This window comes from Clytia hemisphaerica, unplaced genomic scaffold (assembly GCF_902728285.1).
Source record: "Clytia hemisphaerica strain Z4C2 unplaced genomic scaffold, Clytia hemisphaerica genome assembly, whole genome shotgun sequence".
Lineage (NCBI taxonomy): Eukaryota > Metazoa > Cnidaria > Hydrozoa > Leptothecata > Clytiidae > Clytia > Clytia hemisphaerica.
In genome coordinates, this window is record NW_027103614.1 from 1 (window position 1) to 27,656 (window position 27,656).

Sequence of the window (27,656 nt, forward strand, 5' to 3'; positions counted from 1 at the left end):
GTTTAGTAGTATTTTGTATTATATGTTCGTATGTACCCTGTGTTTATGTTTCAATAAAGAAAAAAAAAAAAAAAAAAAAAAAGAAAAAAAAAAGAATGTTTTGAAACATAATTGTATTTTCTCCCTTCAGATTATCACGTCACCAATCGAATGGTGAAATCCCTCCTTATCAACCATTTCGAGGACCAATTGGCGTTCATGTATCCGACAGATAATAGAAATCATCAATTTATCAACCGTCCAAACTTCGGATGTTATTGAGGCTATTCTTACAACGGCTCCCGTCAAAGTGTGCGTAGAAAAAATAAAGTCTGAATGTCAGTCTTATGATTTTCAACTAAACGAAAGCTTCCGTAATGTATCGGACTTAGAAATTGCAATGGAGAGACTGAAAACCTACCAACAACTTGAAACTTGGGACAAATTTTTCAATGCTCTTTTTCCGACGCGATCTTCTTCCAAACCGATTAAAAGAAAATGTGACGTTATTTTGTAAATTGTTTTTAACATGGTCAACATAGGACGAAAAAAGACCCCATTACACACTGCTATCGCCGAAAGTATACACGATACTTGCAAATCAAAGACTGCATTTTTGTCAAGTAATTGATTAACTGATGTCGAGGGGCAAATCACTCGAAAAAATGGTGTACGAGATTGATTATTTTGATTTATGATTTATTTTGATTTATTTTTGATTATGATTTATTTTTTGATTATTTTTTGATTTTTGATTTTGATTATTTGATTTATTTTTGATTTATTTTGATTTATGTTTATTTTGATTTTTTGAATTATTTTTGATTTATTTCTAATTTATGAATAGGTGTAATTTTATGGAAATTCTTTTTCAAATTATAACGAACTGATACTCAAAATCATTGTCAAAAAAATAAAAAAAGTTGAAAAGTCAATTTTTTTTCGAAAGATTTTTTATTTATTTTTATTTATTCATGATTTATTTTTTATTTATTGATTTATTTTCTGATTTATTTCTGATTTATTTTTGAGTTATTGATTTATTTCTGATTTATTTTTGATTTATTTCTGATTTATTTCTGATTTATTTCTGATTTATTTTTGATTTATGATTTATTTCTGATTTATTTTTGATTTATGATTTATACGCAAAAGTTAGTTCCCATGAGGTAAAGAAAGGGGAATTTCTTGCAATATTTTAAACACCGGCTAGAAACCACTGAAATCCTCCCACGATAATCCAATAAAATAAATTCGAAGTGCTAAAATAACTCTCGCCCGAAGTTTAAATTGTGATAGATATGAGCCTCCGAATGCATTAGGAATGGGTCCACTCCCGGGGGGGGGGGGATGTGCGGCGGTTAAGGGTATGTTTTTCAAAATATCAGAAATGCACTGTAAGGGTGGATTTTTGATAAATGCGCTGTATGGCTGGAAGTTTCAGCAAATCTAGGAAAAATTGCAAATATTTGCAATAAAATATATTTGCTCTAAAAGAGTTTAAAATTTGAAAAAAAATGCACTGTAAAGGTATGAATTTCACCGAATTTTTTCTGCACTGTAAGGGTGCGATTCTAAAAGCCAATTTTTTTTGCCGCACATACCATCAGTTGGTAAACCCACTGCCCCCCGGGGTCCTACTCCCGCTAGAGTTATATTATAAATTACATTAGATCAGATTTTGACTAGTGTAAAATCATGTTTCGTTAATGACAGGAAGAGCTAGTTCGTTTGTAAAAATATAATTTATAAACATTTAAGCTGACTCGGACCTAACTTACCTGAATGATATTTCATCATTGGCAAATTCTTGCGCATGCTTTGCTGTATGTTGACAATCTCCTCCAGTCTGTTTGGTCAAAGCTTTGATTTCCTCCGAACTGAGATTTTGATGAAGTGATAACTGTTGAGCGAGGTTGCCAATTTGAGTTGTTGAAATTTGTAAATCTGTAACATCTTGAGATAATGATGCTTGTTGGTTGTCGAGAGATTTGTGTTCATTCTCAAGGGCTGCCTGATTGTCTGCTAGGGTCGTATGTTTAGAATCCAGGGCCGTCTGTTTGGTATCCAGCGCCGTCTGTTTCGTTTCCAGCGCCATCTGTTGTTTAGAAAGTGTGTCTTGCTTTCTCTCTAGATACAAATACATAGATTTGACAACATTCTCGTACTTTAGGTCCAATAACATTGTTTTCAGCTGCGTTGTGTCGTAAGTAAAGCCAAGATTGTTGATGATTTGTTCTCCTTCAGTCCATTTCTGATTAAATTGTGCTTGATTGATTTTATCTGGATCCGTGTGGTGAATGTAGTTTCGCCATTCTCTCGCACGAATTACAAATGCACCGATACTTAAGTCAGTTGCAGGTGGATTTTTGTTTTTCCATCCTTTGAGAGGAGCAGGAAGATTGGTAAAATTGATAATCAAAATACAGATGAGTGTAACATCAAATTGAGAGGAATCGGTTGCGTTTCCAGTAGAGGTCGTAATGCATCCACCTGATCTTGTTGTAAAACTTTCTTTTTTCCGTTCGTTCCATTCTTCAAGTCATTTATCGTCTTTCGATTGGCAGGTGTCGAGAGTTCTTGATATAGTTTTTGAGGGTCTTGAGGTAGACCATTGTATGTAGGGTCATTTGAGAGGTTATGGAGTACATGAAGTAGAAATGACTTTAGAGGTCCATGAAGGAAGGTGGCAAGTCGTAACCAGAATTGGATGACGGTGATTAGAGCAGCGATCGTCAATGTCATGGCAACAACCTCTGAATAAAAGAATTTAGAATGATAACTTTAATCGTCACCCGTTTTTACTTGTTATAAAAGTAAATTTCTCTCTAGTTTGTTATAAAGTTTTGTATAAAGCACTTTTTTAAACAGAGATATAAGTTACGTGTATTTAAGTTTAGCCAAGGTTTTAAGCTAATGCACCTTTTCGACTGTAGCCGCCAATTGCCGCGCGGGCATGTTTTATGTTCGCTTTATCCCACTAAAACCGTCCCAGTCCTTTTTTCGCACCTATAGACAATAGAAAAATAACTAGTAAAAGTAACTCGCGCAGCAACAAACTCGCCTTTTGTTGGCTGATAATATTGAGCGTTTTGGCGTTACCACCCTCGAAACAGCGGGCGCCTTTATCATTCTGCAACTCTGTCCACCATTTTAAACGAGTTAACAATAGATCCAAAAGGGCGCCCTCGTCAAGGAAGATCATTTGCTTTGGTCTCCGGCTTTGGAGAGTAGTGTAATGTTTTCGATTGTTTTCGATGGAAAATGGTAAGAAACTTAAGTTTACAAATGTCATTTAGTTTTTACTGGCTGATAGAATGGCAGGATCCTGGATGGCTTCCCTAATGACAATAACTGTTTTTACAACAGAGTCATTATGATTAAAAAGAATTTCAATTTTGATGACGTTAAAGTTAAGGCTTGGGGACACGATTTTTTCGTGTTGGTGCATTGCCACATGCTCCATCCCACCAACCTGAAACGCTTTCTTGCGTCTCCACCCCATTTTTCTTTTAATAACATTTGTGCTTCTCTCATTGTCCCTCGGACAATGGAGCAAAATTTATTCGAATCGATTTTGCTCCATTGTCCCAGGGACAAAATCAGCGTGTCTGTTGGTTATTTCGCTCACTTTTTGTCCCATGAAACCAAAAAAGAAACCATGAGACACGCGCTTTTTTTCTTGTGGTGGTGGGATGGAGCATGTTGCATTGCACCAACGCGAAAAAAACCTGTCATGTTTTATTGGATAATGAGCTTGCGTCTGTTTTCTTCTTTTTCATGTTTTCATGTAACAGAAAGCTGTATCTTCACTAGCAAGTGGAGGATTATCCTATTTTAATTTTAGAATTGCTCCACGCCGTGTAGATCGGCCCTTACGGCTTTTGCAATGTGAGCGCAAGCAAGTTGACTGCATTCTGATTTGAGAAGGCAAAACGCTCTAGTGAGACCAGGCTGTAAACCAGAACATAAAATATCAAGCCTTGTCTAAGCCTTTATTGAGAATTGTTTTTTGTAAAAAAAGTTATTCATAAAATATGTCCAAAAGATGTCTCATGACAACTAAGATGACACAGAGAGAAACTTTGATAAACATTGCGCAAATTTAGTGAAACACACACAAGAACTCTGGGTAGTTTTTCACTGAGACTGTCTGGCGAAAATTGATTAGCTGAAACAAAGAAAATTGATAGGAAAGCATTACTGACTCCCAAAACAGTTGTCAAAGCGTTTACAACCCTTTGAATTTGAAGAAAATTTTATTAAAAATCATCAAATCGCATATCAAGGGATTTAAAATTTCAGCCTTCTAATTAGCTTGGGAATCCAAGCGTTAAACTTTTTTCACAGTCTAGTTTATGATATTTTTGCTGCTGGTTTAACGCTTGGCGCAGGTAACTCGCCTGCAGGGAGATTTTTCCCTGCAATGCAGGTTCGGCCTGATTGGCCAGCTTTCGGCGTATTACTTAGCAGTACTTTCGCGCGCATTTTGATTATTTCGATGCGCGCGCATAATTTATGGAAAAAGCTGACTCTGCAGAAAAAAGGAAAACAAATGAAAATGAAAACATAGATTCATTTCAAAACAAAATGGCTGTTGGCTGGAAGTCTAAATACATGTGGCTGATGTTTTTATTTTGGTTTTTAGTAGCTTTGAAAGTCTTTATAGATTGTGGAGGAGTTTTATGGTAAGTTGATTATGTGTGTTTGCCTGGGTTTCCAAAGTTCAGAAACTCTGTCAACAAGGGTTCACACACAGACTGTTTATAACATTCTGTGTCAGACTAATCTACCTGCACCAAGCTCTATAATTTTAGAACTTTGTGAGGTGAGGTATTTTTTGTTTTTTCTAAAATTATGAGCTTGGATTCCCAGGCTACCTTCTAATGAACATTTTCTGTGACAAGATTCCTCGTCTGTTGTATCAAATCAATACAGATGAAAGTTTGCTCTTCAACTCTATCGGGAAGAAACACTTTTCCCATATGAACACAATTTTTACAAAAGAATCCCACTACACATTCTGCTACTTTTATGGCAACTAATTTATTTATGCTGTCTTTTTCGCCTAATTGTTCATGTTAAGCCAAGAGAGGTCTGCCCCTCTCTTCGAGAACAAAAGGTTTAATGACCAATTTTCGACGTTAAATCTGGAATGCTGATATGAAGCGATCAAAATCTGATGTTAAGCACGAATCTTCATTGTATATATTTTACAACCCTTAGAAATTTATGAAAAGGACCGTTGATGAGAACCACTATCTATCAACCATCTATCTAGCGTAGTGAAAAAGCACCCTCTCTTTCTATAGAATTGGTACGACTCGATACTTTTTCTCCAGACACCCTGTACAGCAAAACATCCTATGATTTAAACACGTTAAGGCCATTAGCTTGAAACTTTCATTGTGAATACACCCTCTGTGTCTTTGGCGCGTCCTCCACATTTTTTATTCCCTACGACAGGCACATTGCGTCATTTTTCTTTGTTTTTAATAATCAGCCTTTCTATTAATTTTTATAGCCATTCAATCATTTAGTTTTTTCAAATTTCAGAAGACGTGTAAAATTTGTTTTTATAACATTTACAGAGATGTGACCTGACAACAGCTGTTCATAATTTTCTTACGCGCATGGTAAACCTCTGAAGGCACTTTAAAATTATACATCTGAGGAAAATAACTTTGTCGTCATTCCTAGTCCTTTTAAACGAACACGGTCCTTACGATTTCGGGATTGCATATTCGTCAGATTGTTATGTTTTCACACATCCCTTTAGAGCTTTAGCGTGGTGTGCAGAAAACAATCACAATCTGATCTAAGGTTACAGAGATGATGCTTCGAAGAAGACACTTGATAAGTGTCGAAATATTATACAAAAAGTGTTTGATTCCTTTCGACCTTAATTTGTTGGTTTGTTTTACTGATTATTGTGTTGGTATATCAAATTTTTGTGCATTACATAGCTTGTGCGAAGTGGCAAACTGGTGTTCTATTATAAACCTCCTACTTAGGATTTCCATTTAGGGTTCCACTTAGTTTCTTACTTAAGGTTCCACTTAGATTCCCACTTAGGGTTCCCCCCACTTTGGTTCCCCCAACCTTGGTTCCCCCAACCTTGGTTCCCACTTACGGCTCCACTTAGGTTTTCACTTAGGGTTCCACTTAGGATTCTCACTTAGGGCTCCCACTTAGGTTTCCCACTTTAGGGCTCCCACTTAGGGTTCCCACTTTAGGGCTCCCAATTAGGTTCCCACTTGAGGTTCCCAATTTGGTCCCTACATAGGGTTCCAACTTAGGTTCCCACTTAGGGCTCCCACTTAGGGTTCCCACTTAGGGCTCCCACTTAAGGTTCCCAATTACAGCTTCCACTTAGATTCCCACTTGAGGTTCCAATTTGGTTCCCACTTTTCCAGTATGCCAAATGGAACCTTAAATAATAACCGTAAATTTATCCCCTGATATTTATCTCGAGATAAATATCCAAAGATAAATTTATCTCGAGATAAATATTCAGGGATAAATTTATCTCGAGATAAATATCCAGGGATAAATTTATCTCTAGATAAATATTCAGGGATAAATTTATCTCAAGATAAATATTCAGAGATAGATTTATCTCAAGATGAATATCCAGGGATAAATTTATCTCAAGATGAATATCCAGGGATAAATTTATCTCAAGATAAATATTCAGGGATGAATTTATCTCAAGATAAATATTCAGGGATGAATTTATCTCAAGATAAATATTCAGGGATAAATTTATCTCGAGATGTAATTGTTTTGAGATAAGCACGGAGATAAACATCCAAAGACAAAATCTTTTTGAGTTAAATCAATTTTCTTAAGATAATTTGATTATTATCTCCTGATAATATGATGGCACTAACAGACTTCCGTAGAATATTCATCTATAAAAGGCTATCAAAACAGTGCTATGACTAGTTGTGTGCTGCCCCTTGTTTATAGCTTATATTCTGATATTGTTCGCAATCCCTTGTTAACTTTGTATGAACGGAAAAACTATTTACCGAGAGGTATATGGCCGTTTCAAGAGTTATTGATTACTAGCAGGGGGGCTGACGTTATGTCATATTGTGTAATTTCCATCGTCTATAAATTAATATGCTGACATTGTTCGCAATCCCTTGTTTACTTAGGTATATGGCCGTCTATGAAGAGTGGTTAATTTGATTCTTATAAAGTACAATCATGGTCATAATATTTGAGAAAATAGGGAAATTCTCACGAAATCTTAAAGCCACAATCGATTTGGAAGCGTTCTAACTTGTTGGAAGGATACAGTTTTAGGACCTTAGGATCTGAGGATCCAAAATTTCAAAAATGGTCCAATGAGGCTCATATAGCCTGGAAGTCTATAAACCCGAGCCAAATTGAAAAATCCGATTGAGTTTAAGAGATGGCCCAAAATCGACTTTCTCGCCCGAACTCCAAATTTCTAAGAACGAGGAAATAAGCTTAATTATCAATAGATTTTGACCATAATTGTAGTTGCTTATAAGAAAAATAAATATGTTCATATTGTGCGCTGCCCCTTGTCTATAAATTATTATTCTGATATTGTTCGCAATCCCTTGTTTACTTAGTCTGAATCGCAGACCTCTACAAAACCCCAGGTAGTATAGGTCTGCTTAATGATCTACCAACCGCTTTCCGGTTCGCAAAGGAAATCTTGGCGAGTTCATAATTTGATTGACATTGATGTGTACGCAAAAACGATCGTTTCGAACGTTTTCAATGGAATGTTTACGTTCGAAATTCGAATCCCAGTCCAGAAAAACAAAACAGAAAAAAGATAAAAAACAATCTGATGCGCGCATTATGTACAGTCTGTAGATTTATTTTCGACTTTTGCTTTTATAAGATATCTGGTCTGTAAATTTATCAAAACTTTTCCATCAGCTCTTCGATCGAAGCTCAAAAAATACAAATATGAACACAAAAGTGATAGACCACCAGAAACAGTCCAATCTCTTCAAAGAATTGAAGCTAAGTACCTGAAAGATACAAAGGCCACACAGTATTAAAAAGTGAAATGACAAAGCTGAAGAAAAGTTCTTTATTTTTTTTTAACATTTAAAAGGCCCTTGTTGAAGGAACAACAACACTCCCTTTTGTAGAATCATAAAGAACTAATGTCAGAAATATTCAATATGAACCCCGCAAAATACTGTATATACATAACTAGAGTACCTTGAAGTAATCTGCAACATATCTGTAAAACTGAAAAAACAATTATCTGGAGCCAAAGTGATCAACGAATCCAGTGTGGTAAAAAATTATACACTTAACCCAAATAAGTCAATTGGTCCGGACGAAATTCATCCAATTATGTTGAAGGAGCTAGCGGACTACATAGCTGCCCCGCTCCACACAATCATGACTAAATCATTTGATGAAAGTACAGCAGCTGACCCCGAGAATGTAGTAAACCCCGAGAATGTAGGTTTCTCATTTTTTAGCATGGTAGCCCTAACGATAGTTCAACTTCATAAAAAGTTGTTTCAGAGCATACTGTTACATATTACTGATTATTTCTGGACATAAAACTTTAACTTGAATTGATTTTTTTCAGGCGAAAATCTGAATCGAAGTTGATTGGATACTACTCGAATTGAGACATTTTTTAAATCGAAATCTATTGGAATTAAGTGATAGGGTATTTTCTTATTCCTAATGAACTAAGGAAATGTGGAAAATAGTCCATTTCAATATTTATTGTTCTAAGTTAGATATTTTGACGAAATGTTTGACCTACCTTTTGGGGTTAGCTGACCTACAATTTGGGAGCCTTCATAACCCGACATAAAAAGTCTGTCAAATTATATAAAACTTTTTTGTTGTACTTTCATAACATGAAAGTATTTCCTGAGAGATGATTAATGTTGGCATTCTAAGCTTTTACGACGTGTCCCAGACCCGCTGGGACCCCAGCCAAATCAGAAAATTTGCCTAAGTTTGGAACAATAAAATTTCTATCCCCATTGGGAATTTAGTAGAAATTTTTTAACCTGATGTGGGAAAAGTTCAACCGGGGCTGCGAGGCAGGGGTGTTGTTACATTATTCACATATTTTAACACAGAATCTTCAACCTACAAAATAAAAACAACTTTCTTGTCTCTTCTTTTCGTCCTTTCTTTTACTTTTCATCATTTGTAGCACGATAAAATTAATATCTTTGTTAATTTTTTGTCAGAGTGTATTTCTAAAGTATGAATTTCACTCTTTTTTCATACTGAAACTTCGGTCTCAGCAACCGAATCTTTTCACCTACATTCTGGGGGTTAAAAAGCGAAAAAATCCAATTTTCAGAATAACAAAAGCTCTTTAGAATATTGTTTTGGCATAAAATATTTCTAAAATTTCCTGTTATAATTAATTCAATCGAAAAAATATCAACATTTTACTATTACTAGATTTAAAGCCATAAAACCAAACCTACATTCTGGGGGTTAAAACAAAAATGGGAGTCAACTTCAAGGACCAAAAAAATTAGCCTATCTATCAAAAGTAATGAAACTAACCCCTGGGAAAGGATTTTGGGAGTTCAAAATCTCGTTTAAAACATTCAATATTTTTTTAAATGCAAATCTAGATCTCTCAGGTCTGATTCAAATTTCACCTACATTCTTGGGGTCAGGTGCTGTACTCTGCCAGACGGATGGAAAGTTGCACATGTGTCACCGATATATAAAAAAGGGAGCAAAAATTTAGCTGAAAATTATAGACCAGTCAGTCTTACATCCATCGCTTGCAGACTGATAGAAAGAGCGCTAAGGGACCAAATTATGAAACATCTGGTAGATGAAAAACTATTATCTAGTAAACAACATGGGTTCATGCCAAAGAGATCAATGGTAACACAATTACTTACATACCTTGATAAATGTGCGGATTCGATATCAAATAATAAAGTAGTTGATGTGATTTATTTTGACTTCGCGAAGGCCTTTGACACCGTACCACACCGCAGACTGCTGAAAAAGCTGAATGCTTATGGAGTCAGAGGATCGGAGCTCAACTGGATACAGTCCTTTCTCATTGACCGTTATCAATATGTAAAGGTAAACGGAACATTGTCGAGAAGATGTAAAGTTACGAGTGGAGTTCCACAAGGAAGTGTACTTGGTCCACTACTTTTTGTTTTGTACATCAATGATTTACCAGAGGCTACGAAGCAGAAATGTTCCTGTTTGCTGACGATACAAAACTGGTGGAAGAAATAAACAACGCCGAAGATGCGCTCAGGCTACAGGAAGACATTGATGCCATGGGAAAATGGTCAAAGGACTGGCTTTTAGAATTTCATCCGAACAAGTGTCATGTTTTAACACTGGGTAAATTTTGGAACATCAAACATGCCCATCCCTATACCATAGCAGGATCTGTTCTAGAACGTTGACCAAGAAAAAGATCTAGGAGTGATAATCGATAGTGACCTGACCTTTGAAGCCTATATATTCAGTAAAATCAAGAAAGCTAACTCTATCGTTGGCTTGATTGCACTAGGAGCTTCGAATTTCTCTCGCCAGATATGTTTCGAACGCTTTTCATTTCATTTGTCAGACCCCATTTGGAATATGCACATGAAGTATGGTCTCCAAGGCTAATCAAACATATCAATGCAATCGGGGGCGTCCAACGAAGAGCTACAAGGCTAGTTAGTTGCTATAGAAACTACTCATACGAAGATCGGCTACGACTCATCAATCTACCTAGCCTAAAGACCAGGCGGCAAGTTGGTGATATGTTGGAAGTTTTCAAGAACCTCCAAATTTATGACGAGTCTATAAGATCAGAGAAATTTACTCCTCGAACACGACCACGACGTCAGCATGATTACGAGCTTCAAAGTAACTTTGCTAATGACGGTATGAGAGGCTACCAAAGCAACTCTCTTTTTTACAGAAGTGTGAAATCTTGGAATGATCTAAAAGAAGATATTGTTGAAGCACCATCCTTACAAGTCTTCAAAGAGCGTTTGATAAAAGAATGGGAGAAAAAACTTATATAAAATGTAAAATCAAAAGTTCTGTTTCATAGAGGTCAATAGACCTGCAAAAATATTGCTATAATATAATATAATATATCATACAAGTCCAAATTCAAGCATCAAAATGTAGTTTTATGAAGCAAAATTATGTTGGTGCACACAGAAGATACATCAGGGCACTTAAATTCAATAAATCTAATTTCTCATTTTTTACAAAATCTCCACATTAAACAAGAAAGAAGGAAGAAAAACAAGCAAACTTCCTTCCGCCTTTTTCGAAATCCAAATATATTTTCCAATCTATGATTTGGTGCCTCACAGAAAATTTAAATATTACGTAATGTTATATTTGTAGACAGGCGGCAAATCTCTGGACAAAGGAAATATAGCTTATTAACCCTTTGACTCCGCTGTCGACCGCTGTGTTTGACCCTACAGCGCGCAGTGGTTTTTCATAAAAAGTCACATTTTACGCAAACCGATATAATTTTTAAACAAAACAACTTCAGGTAAAAAGCTATATATCTTTGAAAAGGAAAATTTATCTGCTTTCTTCTGAGCCATAACATAACTCCTATACTGCATTTTATCTCAGTCAAAATTTCAAAAGGTTCAACACTACATTTTACGACACCGAAAAAAAGTGCAAAATATGGGCCAATGAAAGTCTATTTTTTCAAAAGCTATTTTAGTGAAAAACAAATAAAAAACTTACAGAACAGCAGTAGAAGACATTGATGTTTTGAAGGATAAAAAAATTCTGCACTAAAACTGCCAAAATACTTGAAGAAATCTCAAATCCTTACCTCTAACTTTCATAACAGTCATTTCACCGCCTCCATCTTGAATCTGAACGTTTTTCAAATGTTTGTTTTGATTGGAAAGAACTCTTGTCTATTGCTCGTTCCGACATCGACTTTTTATTTCTGCCTATCTTCTCTGAGCCTCTTTTCTGACCCCCTGGTGACCTTTCTGACTTATTTACTATGTTTTCTGACTATTTTAAAGTGTTTTAACTGACCTTGAAATATCGACCCGACCGGGATTCGAACCCACCAAATGAAAGAGTTTCTGATCAGAAACCCAGCGCGCTATCCGTTGAGCCACACTCGCACAGCACAACACAAAATTTGGAAATACTTATTGAATGAATAAAAAGACGGGGGTAATGTTATTATAATATGGGTAAAATTGCCCCTTTTTTAACCTGGCTGAAATTCGAGCCGTTACTAGCAACCCTGCGGGGCTCAGGGCGCCGAGTATGCACCCGGCACAGTGACAAGCCGTTACTAGCAACCCTGACCTAAACAATCCCAAACAGCAAAACCCCCGGAAAATTTAAAATGTCGGAATGAGCATTAGACAAGAGTGTTTTCCGTTTGGATTGCGCACTTCATCCTAACCCTTTGAAACCTATACTTTCCGGAATGGAAATTTATCGCTCTTTTCAAATATCATAACCATTTGATTCTCACAACCATGACCCCAAACCATGACCCCAACCATGACCCCAAAAGTTACAGAGGAAATCAAAGCTTTCGCAATGACCGTCAACCCCTAACCGATGAAAACCCTTATCTCACTCAAAGCTCACCCAGCAACAACTTCAACAATTATAGACACTTCAATAGAAACCAAAATGGATACGACAACCTCGAGTAATTGCACTGACAACCTAAAGTTTGTTTCCTTAAACTGTTATGGATTGAAAAACTTACTAAACTTTACGACGCAATACATCTCACTGAAACATGGCTCACACAAAGCGAATTACACTTACTTTCATCATACAGAAACAATTTTCACCTATTCTTACAACCAGCCAATCAACACGATCATGGTCGACCATTTGGTGGTACTACATTACTTCTCCGAAAGGATCGCTTTACGAATGTGGACACTATTTTGCTAGAAGACTTTACCACAGTTGTTAAAACATTATACAGAAACCGCACACTGACAATCATTGGTGTGTACCTTCAATCACTCTCACAGCCAGTCCAAAAATCAATAGACATCTACAAAACACAACTTGCAACAATAACTGGTGCTCTCAACCAATTCATTGACATTTCAGAACCAATCATACTCGGTGATTTCCAAAGCTGTCCTGACAAACCTCTAACTCAACGAACAGCTCAACCAAATGCACTTTCCAAACACCTCTCACAGTTCATAGTGGAGAACAATTTAATTCCGATTGACATTACTCAAGGTGAAGGACCAACTTATACTTACCACCACTTATCAATGCCCAACAAATCGTATATTGATCACGTTTTAATTCCGACATCACTCTCTGACTTTGTTTTGAATACCTCTGTCCTATCTCCAGATGCTTTAAACACAGGCGATCATCTACCAGTTGACATTTCGTTTAACTTTCCACCGGGGACCAATAAGCCTGAAAATGAGTCTGAGGGAAATGGCAGTGTATTTGATTCTTCCATTCCGAATTATATGTGGAAAAATGAAAAATTTATATCTCTTTATCAACAACACGTATCATCTATCATTGAGACCAAAACCAACGCTAGCTCCAATGCCGATTCTATGCTGAACGAACTGCACACAACCTTACAAAACTCTGCAACTAAATGTTATTCGAAATTTGTTAAAACATCCCATAATTTTCAAAGTAAACCATGGTGGAATGACGAACTACGCAAAGCTCGTTTAAATCTCCAAACAATGTTTAACTCGTGGCGCCAGAATAATTTTCCAAGAGACAGTTCTAACGTTTCGTACAATCGCTACAAATTTGCCAGAAAAATCTTTCGGAACCAAGTGAAACATGCAAAACATCAAGCGACTGTAAACCACTACATAAATGTTGAAAAACTGAAAAAGGTTCACCCTTCTAAATACTGGAATGAAATAAACTTTCTCAAAAAGAAGCAACATAAACTCTACACAATAAATGGAAAGACAACCAGTGATGATATTGTATCAGAATTCGGTATTCACTTCGACAAGCTACTAAATTCACCGAGAGTTGACCATATCGATAACTCAGAGACAAACGAAAAACTTAAAGATCTCTTAGACGATGTACAGGAATCAATTGCCGAGGGTGAGTTCTACGTCACGAAATTGGAAGTATTGAATGCAATGAAAAAGCTTAAGACCGGTAAATCTCGCGATCCATTCCAACTAAAGGCAGAACATTACATATATGCGCAAAGTGATTCGTTTATCTCATATTTGACAACACTGATCAACAAGATTCTTACGTCGAAAAACATCCCCGAAGCACTTAGCACCTCGATAATAATCCCACTTGTTAAATCGTACAAAAAATCACTCAACAACCCGAACAACTACCGAGGAATTAGCATTTTACCTATAGTTACTAAACTTCTAGAACTTGTCATCCTGGAGAGATGTCCTGAAATAAAGAATCATATAGACTCACAGTTTGGGTTCACCAGTGGTTCCTCTACCCTCCACGCTGAACTTATTCTACAAGAAACTATTCAATATTACAACAAAAGAGACACTCCAGTTTATATTTGTAGCCTTGACGCTGAAAAGGCATTTGACTGTGTCAACTGGCTTACTCTATTCGAAAAGCTACGAGAGAAAGACTTTCCAAGTGAGATAATCTCTTTCCTCGTCCAATTTTATCTGAACGGTACAGCCACCGTAGTGTACCTATCTGGGGAATCAAAGCAGTTCACCCTCAGTCAAGGGGTTCGCCAAGGAGCCATCCTATCACCTTACATGTACAACATCTACATCCAAGAACTTATTTCGAACATCAAAGCCCTACAGATTGGAACCTCACTACCAAATGGTCTTCAGACATGTATTATAGTTTACGCTGACGACATTTTACTACTTAGTCCTACCCTCAGAAACCTTCAAACTCTTATTGACCACTGCGCATCCTTCGGTAAGGAACATGGGCTTAAATTCAACCAAGCAAAGACCAAAACACAATTCGTCATATCTGGACCCACCAAAATCAAATCGCCGACCCTGACTCTTAACGACTGTCAAATATCACAACAAGACACCCTAACGCATCTCGGATTTCAATGGACAAGAAAGAAAAATCATCTATGCTTAAAGAACCACAGAGACACTCGAATAGCAGAGTTATGGTCTGTAGCCACCTCCCTCATCGCTTCCGGCATCCGTAACTGCCATCCTAGCACTACTGTTTCTATATACAACACAATTGTCATACCAAAACTTCTCTATGGCCTTGAATTAGTTGAACTTACAAAATCAGAGATGGAGTACCTTGATTCTCAGGCAAGGGCTTGTTTAAAATCTCTATTCAATGTATCGAAGAGAAGCAAAAACGACATTCATCGACTGTACAGTATTCCCAATGTATGCAGCATTATCGATGAACGTCGTCTGAACTTACTCAGACAGTTAGTGCTTAATGAATCTACCAAGAGTTATATCTGCTTTTTACTGTCTACTCATACGAACGTAGAATTCAGCTTTCTCGACAAATGTCAAAGAATAATCGATCTTAACGACATATCCTTCACAGAAACACTATTCGGCAAAAGACACCGTATTATTCAATGTTTTGATCAACTGCCCTCAGATATCTTTGATAAGTACAATGATTATATTCAAAACTGGCATGTTTATGATAATCGGGTTGCTTTCAAAGCAATGTTAGAAGAACACGTCATCAGAGCGAGAACAGGGATCTGACCTCTGTCTCTTTTTTCTTTCTTTTATCCTGTTCAAATCCCTGTTCTCGCATGTTGACTGTTCATATATTCTATTTAACGTAGTCTTGTTTTTTATTTTCTTCTTTTTAACCTGTACATATTTTTGTTTATATACCATTCTACTGGTGATAAAAGAGATTCATATATACAACAACAGAAAACTAAATATCATTGCTCAAATGACCATACATATGAAAGACGCGTATACGCGTCTCTCGTATATAGGCGCGGACGCACATGTGCGTCCCGCATGGGCTAAGGGTTAAGCATCTTCTATAAGGAGCACGAATCCGTTAGTGGATGCCAGCAGCCTATTATTTACTTTGTATGAACGAAAGAACTAATTACTGAAAGGTATATAGCCGTCTACGAAGAGTTATTGATTTCATTCTTATAAATAGTTGCTCCTTGATGTTATGCTTCCTGATTTTTACGATAAATTCGTCAAAAAGACTGAAATATTTCTCTACTAACACAACAAGAACAAATTCATGGAAGAAAATTTATTCATACTTTCACGCATAATTATCTCCCCTTTCGCAAAACAAAAGGTATCGTTACGTCACATTTCTTGTCAATCAAAATTTTAACAAAAGGGCATAAGAATTTTTTAATGAATTTTAATTTTGATAACCAGTTTAACATGTATGGTTAAAACAAAAGAAAATAGCTATTGTGAGTCTTTCTAACTGGCATATAGCTATAAGAATTTCGCCATGATTACAAAAGCCTAAAGTAGCAAAATATTACAGATTTTTATCTATTGCTTTTTTATAAGAACAATTCGAGGCTTAAAAATATCAAAAAATACAGGATAAGCCAAGCCCCAATGAAAATTAATGGTTTTTATTAGAAAAAGGATACATTTTTCGTACTAATTCTGACTAAAATTTTGATAAAAACCTGATAAAAATGTTGCCGTTTAAAAGGTGGTAGTCTACCCAAAAATAAAAAATCGAAAAAATTGTCGAATTCTGGTTTTTGGGTGTTTTGAGATCCTTAGGTCTTTCTGAACATCTCCTGAAAATTTCAGAGCTATATCTTTATCATTCAGGCCGCAGTGAGCATTTTTATCCTGTTGGGTGCTTGAAAAATCGCCCTAGCAACAGAAAAAATCCCGTTGCTAAGGACTTATTTCTTCAATCTCGGCCGAAACATAGCAATGTGATACGCCAAAAGAAAGATCTTTTTACGCCCTTTTCGAGCGTCAAAATATTATTTTCAGTGGCATTACGTAATCCTTGAAATTAAAGATGGTAGCTGCAGTAGTGTAGCACATCAAAACCAGCTGAAAAGCAAGCTGTAAGCATGATTCTGCAGATTTCTTGGCAAGTTTTAGATCAAAACTTAATCTCTTTGATTGAAATGATTTATTTAAATGAAGAATGGACTCTACAGAATCTATGAAGTTGCTCTACATTGGTTGTGTTGCTGGATTTCTGCGAAAAACATTTAAGTTGTCGGCATTTTGTTTTGAGCATAGACAGTGTGCTTTTGGTGGCTCACATATTGTTTTGTAGTGGATTTAAATGTAACTGAGATATTTCCAAGCACAACATGATGTAACAGAGATAGAAATGTGCATTATAATGAACTGGATCTAACTTCTGGAGACACACATTTCTCATCTGACACCAGCCATTCATAACCGCCTAGGCGGTAACCGAAGCGAAGGCACCGCCTTCGATCAAGCCAGCTCATTGTCAATTCAAGTCTATGTGAATAAAAATATGCACTAGAAAAGTTTCCATGTCTATAGAGAGTCATGCTGGAATTTCAATGAACATTTTGTCATACTTATGTGGCTGTTTTCACCCAAATTTGATGTTATCGCAAGATTACCGCAAAGTTTGCTATATTTACGTAACTTTAGCGCAACATGTTTTTGTTGATTTTTGGATAATTTATCAATTTTTGTGAAATGTTTTACTTTAACTTATGAAACCTGACTGGTTTGATGAGTATTCAGTGAAGAAATTTTTTGAAAAGAGCTTTCCAGCTTAAAATGATAGCCATTTTTGTCTTTTTCTTTGATTTTCTCAAAAACGCGTTTCCGGGGGTTCGCAAACACCTTGTCAGAAATATCTTAGGATTGAGAGTAGCTACAGACTTGAAATTTTCAGGGAAGTTTCCTTAAATGATTGTGCATTGAATGAATGGATTAAAAAGTTTTAAAATTGGTTTCCTGATTTTTAATCTCAAAAAAGCGTTTTTTTCAGTTTCTTACCCCCTGGAAAAATATTTTAATTTTTTTTTTTCACTCATTCCAGACCTTTTCTAAATATTAGTCATTTAAAAAAAAAACTAACTTCATAGGTCAAGCCGACTATTCAGAAAACCTGACACAAGCAAAATAAAGTATTTTACCCCCTGGCTGATTTTACCCCCGTCTTTGGTTATTTTTAGATTTTTTTTTTATTTTTAGAAATGTTAATAGTTGATATACATTTCCTGAAAATTTCATTACGAAATGTAAAGAAGTTCTTGAGTTATTGCAAAAAATGTGATTTTTTGACTTTTGAAATCTGGCGGTAGACTACCACCTTAAGCCAATCTAGAAGAGCCAATTTTCAAAAATGTTCTGTTCCATCGGCCCCAAACAAGGTAGGGCTTCCTTAGATTCTTTATAGGGCAAACTTAGTTTTGCATGGTACCCTCCAAATCCTAGATCCGAATGAAATGAATGAAATATGGATATCCATTTGGCTGGTCGTCTCAATTTCTCGATGTTACTTCACATGAAAAGAACAGTGCCGTAGGAAGGATTTTCATATTGGGGGGGGGGGCTGAAGTTTAGTGACACCGCGAGAGCCAACCATGGTTTGGCCCGAGGGGGGGGAATTTTGAAAATTGAGCTCTAGATTGCTTAAAAATGCACTCAAAACATGCACATAAAAGACAATTATGACAAATTAAAAAAGAAAAACTTTCCATTTTGCAAAATAACCATTCTTGAAAAATTATTGGGGGGGGGCATAGCCCCCCTTGCCCCCCCAGTTGCTACGGCACTGAAAGAAAAATAACAAAATAGCGAAAGACAGGTTAATATCCCTAGACTAGCAAACTAGTCTGTTAATTAATCATGTCAGAGGGCGGGAACATAAAGGCAGCGAGCATTTGCTAAAATAGGAGCTGCGTAGGAGAACGAGCAAAACTTGGTGAAAGGCTGCTGATTAACAACTTTCAGTCAGCCCTTGCCGCTGACAAAATTTCCTATGCTTACTTAACTCCTACGATCACTTTTCCCGCGTGATACCGTTCCAGCCCGACTGGTGTGCCAGTCTAAATATCCCGAGTTATTTTGGAAAATCAATAGCTGCCATTTTTATTTAACCCTAGCACGTCACACACTGAGCATGCGTAGCGTACTAAAATCCCTCGGATGCCCATTTTTTTACAAAACTTCTTTTCGCTCTCTCCTTCGCGTGGGCAAAATATGCGACTGCTTAGTGATGGGAAAAACGTAGTTTATGTATTTATTTATCTACTTCGGTTTTGGTTACCGTTGCGAAAGCGAGTGAAAAGTTTCGATATTATATTACTAATATATCAAACTAACAATCAACGTTATCCGAAAATGAACTTGTAAAACGATATAGAGTAGTATAGTTGTTGAATGAAATGGCCGGATGTTTGAGAAACATCACATCGGAAAATCTTACTAGAGTGGTGAAATCGGGAAACCGTATCTAGAACGATATTCTCAAATTTCAAATGTTATTTTCCTCTTTCTCGGTGCGTAATTTCCCGTGTGTACGTTTTCCTGATTTTACCTAACTAGTATCCCAACTCTAAATCTCGCGCGAAAATTAATAACAGACTTGTTCACTAGTCTAAAAACGATAGAGTCTGAACTTTTGAGACAAACTATTTATTTAGGTCGATTATGAAGGAAATTTTTCCCCGCATTTTTGCGGCTCTTGTTTCAATTTAGAATTATTGATTTGATCTTATAAAGTAAGTGTGCTTAAAAGAATTATATATGTGTTTATTTTGTTATCAATTTACTGTTTACTTTGTAAGAACTGATTATTGAAAGGTACACCAATATTTTCTACGACTAAAACTCATGTATCAGATTTACAAACGAAATAAGGCTGCCTAAGCTTACCTCTTTTCAATACTTTTCAACAATTCAATGTTTTAAGTTTTTTTACTTAACCCCCTGTAAGTATGGAGGAGCACTTCGTATCTAAGGTCGGCTTAAAATCTTTGTGTCTAAAATTAACCTCCAAGCAGCTCTTCGTGCTCCACGCATTCCACGCATGTGCTCTAAAGGGAATGGTTCTGCAAGAAGACCTGCGAAGGTTCTCGGGTTTTCTTTGATGGCCGACACTACTTTTCACGACAGTACTTTTCACGATTCAATCGCGGGCATTCACATAAAATTTATCTATTTGCTCGGGCCGTCTTTGGATGCGTGGGCTAAACAAAACCGATTCTACTGCGACCGTGGCTTTCTTGCTCCAAACCAAATCCAAGATGGCGCCTGAAATTCACGTTTTGGCTCTTGGTCAATGTTTGATTTTTTTATAGATTTTGAGACTTATAAAGGAAAGTTCAATGTTTCAAATGTTGTTTATTTATTTTAGTGTAGCTCTGACATACACCCACAGAAGTGGCTGCTCATACTTATTAACCTAAAAGCTTTGAAAGACTGTTTTGAAAGTTGTATTTTGTACAACTGATTTTGCTTGGATGTTTTCTTATTTTTGTTCAAGATGAAGACTCAAACACCAACCAAATTATTACAGGTGTATGTATTGATTACTTCTCTCTTGCTATCTGCTTGATTATTAGGAGGAATGAAGCATTTTATCAGAATAATTATAACTTAACGTGTGCAAAATGTCTGTCAGGCATTCAACTGACAAAAAAATGGATTCAAACATCAGAAGAGGTTGACTAGTTTAGGCTCTGTTTGTATTGTTGGATATTTGGATACTCTTTTTGGATAAAATATTGGTGAAATTTAATGTTTATTGAGCTTTTTTAAGCGGTTTCGATGATCAGTTTTTTGGCTTGCATACTTTTTGCAATCAGACTTCAAAAACCTTTCATGAGAACTTTTTAATAGATTTGGAAGATAAACAAATACCAACTCTCTAAGTTCTGGAAATTAATTTTTGGCTTGAAAAGGTCTCAAAACTCCAAATTAAATGATATTCTTTATGATTTTGTAGCCATGATATGTTCAGGTGCTCAAAGGGCATTCCAGCAGGAATAAAGTTAGTATTTTTGAGAGGTGAAGATTCAGATTGTCCCATGTACAATTGCCTGTTATCATCTGAAAAAATTCTTGGAAAATGTTCAATATTTCAAAAGATACAGAGGTTTTTGCTACTTAGTTCTTACAAAAAATTGTTTCCTATAAAATGATAAATAAATCTTGAAAACTGCGGGCCAATCGGATACCGGTATCTGGTCACGTGTCATAGTTTTTCCCAGACCCCGCCGAACGCGGTTTTGTAAATTTCCGCTGGATAAACCTTTCAGTGCAATGGTGATCGGTTATGAGATTAGTCTAAAGTAGATTCAGAGGCAGCCGACGAGCCCATTTCCCCGAAATATCTGTTTCCCTTTTCCAGGAGAGAGCTTTTTTTGAAAAATGAGGAAACAGATCCAATTTTCTAGCAAAGACCTTTTCCCGGTTAGTGTAAAACACAGGTCACAGGTCATACAAATGACAGACGGGAAAACTGTAACGCAGTCGTAACATACAACTCATAACATACAACTCATAACATAAGTTCCTGAAAATATTATATGTAATGGAAATGTAATATCAAAATATGGTATTAAGAAGACTTAAACGACAAATCATCAACCCCAAATATTGACAACAAATGACACTTAACTTATGTAAATAATGATGTTATCTCAAAGTATGAGGTTTCGTACACCAATTAACAATAAAATATTCTTCATGCATAGGATGCTGACGCTACAATTGGATATAGATTGATAGGTTTTGAAAACAACAATTTCCTGTTAGGGGGCTGTTTAAAGCAAAAGGTGATATCAATATCTTTTTAATACGTATTCTTTGTATATAACGTACGTAACATGCTTATAACATTGAAAAGATAACTTTTATTACATGTGTGATATAGATATAATATATAATATTACAGGTCTGTGTTATACACGGCATAAAACGCGAAATCACGTGGTAAGCACGTGGGCAGATTTTTGGCTTTAAATAGTTCTAGATCAATAAAATACCTTTGGAATTATATTTTTGACATTGACAACTGTTTTTCAAACATTTTCTTTGTGTTTTACAGTAATTGAAGCTGACCTGTCAACACTGACCTGTGACCCGTGACCTGTGACCTGTGTTTTACACTAACCGACCTTTTCCTTAAAACTATCTGTTTCCCAACTTCAGCTGATGACGTCATCAGAGAGAAATAGATCAGTATATTTAGGAGATTACATAAAAAATTGGAAAACAGATATCTGTTTCAAAAAAAGATGATATTGCATTAGAAACAGATTGAACTTTCTTGGGGAAAACAGATATCAATCACAAAAGGCAAAGGAAACAGATAAAAATTTCCAGGAGAGGGAAACAGATATCCTATTCCTTATAAGCTTGGGAGAACAGATCAAAATTTTAATTCTGAAAATTGTGGAAACAGACCAAATTTTCTAGGGAAGATACTTTGAGATTAAAAATTTAGGTTTTGAGGAGAAACAGATCTTCATATTTTAAACTTTCGGCCATAGATCAAATTTTCCAGAAAGGCTATGCCTGGGAAACAGATGTTTAAAAAAGGTCCTCGCTGGATGCTTTCGTAGATTTCACCCAGGGGGCACTCGATTTCTGAGCGACGGCATGTGCTGAGTGTATTTTAAAGACCGTTTCTGACTCTTAGTCTTACAGTGCAGTTTGATTTCATATCTTATTTTGCTGAATCAACCTGAAAAAAAAGCCTAAGATGTTGACACAATGTGCAAAACAATTCAAAATGGATGCAAGCCAAAACTATAGAGATATATCAGACACCAGTCACCAAACACATCCTTGCAGTGTACCCTTGTAAGTGCACTCTATAAAAAAGTACACTGTTACAGTGGCCTTTCGAGGGTCTTGAAAAACCTACCCTACACGCCATCTCCCCCGGTAGTTTTTACAATTGCCGGATTTCTAAGTTTCAAACTGTATACCAAACTATTGAAGTGAGACATTTTCCCATATAGTACTTTCGTTTTATCCCGGCCTGGCTAAGATATTCTCGCCTTGTCATTGAGGCGTGGATGTTTTTTTTTCTCACAAGCAATCCCTATCTGATCCTATGTACTTGTTCATAAAATGATGTGAATTACAATTTATAAGTACCTGAGAAGCTGGCGTAACCCAAAACAATTTTCTTCAGAAATCTTTCTCCTCATAAAAAAAACTAAAAACACGATATGATTAGTACACTACAACAAAATTCACCTTTTGTCATCTTTCATCGAAAAACACATAAATGCACTCTTTTCTACTAAGTAATTTGATATACCATTATTTTCTCTCTTGTGTGCATACCTAAACATCTTTTTATAAGCAGTTAGGTTGCTAATGCTCTCTCGTAATCGTAAAGTAATTACATTTTTAGACCATCTAAACATGGCAAACGATACTCCTTGGCCTAATAAGCATCAATATGTTATAATGTCAGTGGTGATCAAAGCTAAATTTGCAGAAAATGAGCTAGAATGCTCTAAGCCTCACCGGCTGCTTTCGTTTATAGTCAGCGTTGTAGAGAGATGTCATTTTTAAATAATCAGAAGTGTATGATAATAGTCTCACATCACTGCATTTGCCGCCCCCTTCAAAATTTGGTAGCTTTGAAAAATCTTGTATTAATGGCTTCATTTTGAACATAATCCTTTAATTAGATGTGCGTTTTCCAGCAATCTAGACACCTTAAATTGAGAAATTTTTGGCATATTTGAGTTATTTTTTCAACGACGAGAATAAAAATATCATGGTTATGGTTAGGTAGGAAATGGGGGGGGGGGTCAACAGAGAGTTATTCGAATTAAATCCCAATTCCCCTTAGAGCTTCAGGTCATTCGCGAAATTTCGTCTTCTTGATGGAATTTAATTTCGCTAATCGACAAAATTCATTCATTTTGGTCAATAAAACAAAAACAAGGAAGGAATAAAATCAGATTGACTTCAAAATTACCTTGATTTGTTTCAATTTCTTTGTCACAAGTCGTTTGCCATAAGAGACAAAAAACTTAGTACGCTAAAAACCCCGGAAAAACCCATTGAAACAAACACGAACAAGCCAAACTAAACGGATACACGCGTGGCGACAAAAAAAGTCACAAAAAAAGAGATTGTTGTCCAATATGCTATTCCGTAAGGCTATGAGTGCCTCCTCATCGCCGCGATCCTGCGGGGGCAAAAAGGAGTCTCAAAAATAAAATTCTCTGAGTTTGCAATTTTCCTAATCAATTATGAGTTGTCGGCCGTCAAGCTGAAAAAGTTTTGAAATCTTGAAACGTCAAACTATGAAATTAGACTTCCTACATTTTCTCTTGAGTTGTCCAAAAAATTTGGAACCCCCCTAAACCCTCAAAATCTTTTTTGAACTCCCCCCCATGAATCCTCCAACCGCCCCTAGTAGATACTTTCTGACCACTCCCTTATCCTCCATAAAACTAAAAATTTTAACGCAATTTTATACAAACCTTCGTTTTTTGCTTCTTTTTCCCCTGATGGAGTGGCTGACAACAAAATCGCTTGAGCAAAAACATGAGGGGGATGATTGGAATTTTACAGGTAATCCAAAATGCTTTAACAAAATGGCAATCAAAATTGCATTTTCTTAAATTTCTGGTCCATTTTATTATGAATATTCTTATAGAGCGCATTTTTATAAAAAAACGTATATGGTGCTTATAGTTATATCAAATTACCCACTTAACATTTTAGATAGAAGTATGTCGTTGCGAAACATCATCGCCTCGTTTAAGTAAATAACAGATGACAAATTAAGTTTGATGACTTTTGCATTTTGTATTCAAAGAAAAATGAGGGAGAATTAAAATACTAGTACATTAGTGATTTTCTCGGCAAAATCGTGACCGATACAGGTAGAAATGAGATATTCTGGATAAAAATGATGATAACATAAGCTGTGACATAAGTTTGGAATATATAAAGCAAACATTGTGAGCCTAAGGTATCGTTAGCGGGTAGCATCATAGGCGATTATTTTATAATAAATATTTTTTTTGTTTAAAAATAATGCAACATATGTGTTAAATGATGTCTTAGAAATATCTCTTTTCGAGTCACTGAGACAGGGATGTGGTCTAGGTACGAAGCTTAAATGTGTTCTAAAAAGTTGATAGCTATAAGCCACTTAGCGGTTAGAAAAATATGACATTGCAAACATCATTGCTTCGTTTAATCATAGTATAAGAAAGCACTATGGTTTAATTAAATAACAAATCATTTTTGATTAAGTTTGACTTTTGTGTTCAAAGAAAAATGAGAGAGAAAATGAGTACTAGTGATTTTTGCAGCAAATTCATAACCGATGCCATATAATGTTTGTGGTAGATTTCCACGAATACAAAAAACCCCTTCTCACAGACCCGGTAGGAGTTTTAGCCATTTGCGGGGGGGGGGGCGAGAGATAACGAACTGAAACTCGATGGGGATTGATATTTCCATATTTTTTATGGCTGGGGAAAAAGTTCCACTGCTTTCAAGTGCAGTGGAAGTGGGTGTGAGGTTTTGTATATTTAATTATTTTCAGTGGGGACAAAAGTTTGGAGTATAATTTTCCACTGGTGACGATATTTTGGCCAATTGTTTCAGTGGAAAGAGGTTCCCTTGGTTCTGTGAGAAAGGGATGTGAGAAGTGACTTTTTATTTCTATTTTGATATTTTTCAAACAGAAAACGTGTAAGGAATGTAACGGGACTTCTCCCTGACTCCAACCGCATTTTTAAGTTGGAATCACTGCTGATTAAAAGCAGGAGATTCTCTTCCCCGCCCCCTCATTGGCTCATTCATTTCATATCCAGGAATTATGAAAAAGTCTAATTCACAGCCCCATTGGAGCCCTCCACCCCCAAACCCGGTGAAAAAAGTATTGTTGTCATTGGAAGTAATTTGTCACCCCAGTGAGCAAATGTACATTCGCAGAGTAAGCTAAAACTATGAGATCAATGAGACAGGGGTGTTACATGATACATGATACATCAGTATCAGAAAGCTGTTAGCAATAACATTTAATTGTTAATCAAAATAATAAAAAATTGTGCCATAGGTACAATAATGCGAGGGGGCGTACAAGATTTCGGTATTGCTGGCCATTTTTACTTCGGAATTTTGGTTATCTTACAAAATTTGTTTAGCAGTTCGGAATACAAATTTGTATTTTAAATATAACATTATGTTTACGTCGGAATCTAGGTAAAGAGGAGATTTCATTCTTAAGTTTCGGAATTTCGGCGAAATTGCTCATAACAAAAGAAAAGTCGGTATATAGTGAAGCTGAAAGATTTTAGATGTTCTTATAAAAGAGTGTGATATAAAGCTCTGCCATTCATATCATATGGGAAAATCAAAATGTAAATATCCTTAGTTTTGTCGAAAATTGATACGCTCTTTCTTATCAGAATCAATAAACATTTTTCTGAAATTGAGCGTGTTTGGGGACTGCTGAAAAGTATGACAGCAAAAATCTGATGTATGTTTATAGTTTTGACTTGTAACCAATTTGATTTGTCTTGCACATTGTGTCGACATCTCATGGTCATTTTCAGGTTGCTACAGCAAAGTAAGATATGAAATTAAACTAAAATGTAAGGGTCAGAAACGTTCGGTAAAATGCATTGTAAGACCTTTTCCCTGAACAAGGTCTGCACTGTAAGGGTCCGATTTTGAAATCTATTTTTTGGCGGCACATGCCGTCGTTTAGAAATCGAGTGCCTCCCCCGGGTATTTTGCTGGAAGGAGAGGTTGTCCTGTCATGAGAATTGCAGTGAATACCCAGTTGGTACCGTAATAGCCTGGATATCCAGACCGTAAACTATTTCACCGTCTAGTTTTTTATAATCTTGTCTCAGGTTTACGGTCTGGTCGAAGTAACTCGTCTACAGGGATATCTGTCCCTGCATATGCGAGTGTCTCTAATTGGTCAGTACGCGCCCAGTCACTGAGTAGAATTTTCGCGGGGTTTTCGATATTTTTCGATGCGCGCGCATAATTTATGGAAAAAGCTGACATTGCAAAAAAAGATAAACAAATGAAAATGAAAACACAGGTTCATTTCTAAACAAAATGGCTGATGGAAAGGAGCCTTTATGAATGTGGCTGACGTTTGGATGTGGTTTGAATTAGTTTTGAGAGGCTTTTGAGTTTGTAAAAGAGGTTTTATGGTAATTAATTATGTGTGTCTGCCTGGGTTTCCAAAGTTTTGAGATTCTGTCAACAAGGGTTCACTCACAGACTGTGTCATTCAAAACTGTATCAGACTTTTTTAGTTGCACCAGACTCTAAAATTTTAGAATCTTTGTATGTTGAGGTAAGAGTTTTTTTTTCTAAAATTTTGAGTCTGGATACCCAGGCTAGTACCGTAACAGAAATCGTAAAATAGAAAACCGTGGGAGATTTTGTGTAATAATCGTTATATTAAAAGTTTATAATAATATCAAAGAAAACTCTCTCATTGTTAATGTACCGAAATAATGTTACGCATAGGCCTATCTGACACAAAACACTCTACGAGATTTCGGTATTGCAGACCGTTTTTACTTCGGAATTTTATTAATCTTACAAAATTTATTTAGTAGTTCGAACAACATCCTCATGCACGTACTTTCAGATGCTTCAAGTTTCAATTACATGGTATATTACGCAAACCTAGTGTAGTGCAAATATGTCACAAAATAGTTTTGTATTCACGGAAAACAAGGAAATTTCTTTACTAGTGAAATT

General features: G+C 36.1%; 1 protein-coding gene across 1 annotated transcript; it reads right to left on the reverse strand.

Moving 5' to 3' along the window:
• Nucleotides 1-1,906: 1,906 nt before the first annotated feature.
• On the reverse strand, nt 1,907-24,613 carry LOC136802216 (uncharacterized; the record flags this gene model as incomplete). The annotated part of the gene is given in 2 exon segments (XM_067058931.1): nt 1,907-2,735; nt 24,392-24,613. A coding segment is annotated over 1 exon segment (258 nt), but the record flags the coding sequence as incomplete, so codon positions are not given.
• Nucleotides 24,614-27,656: the final 3,043 nt, after the last annotated feature.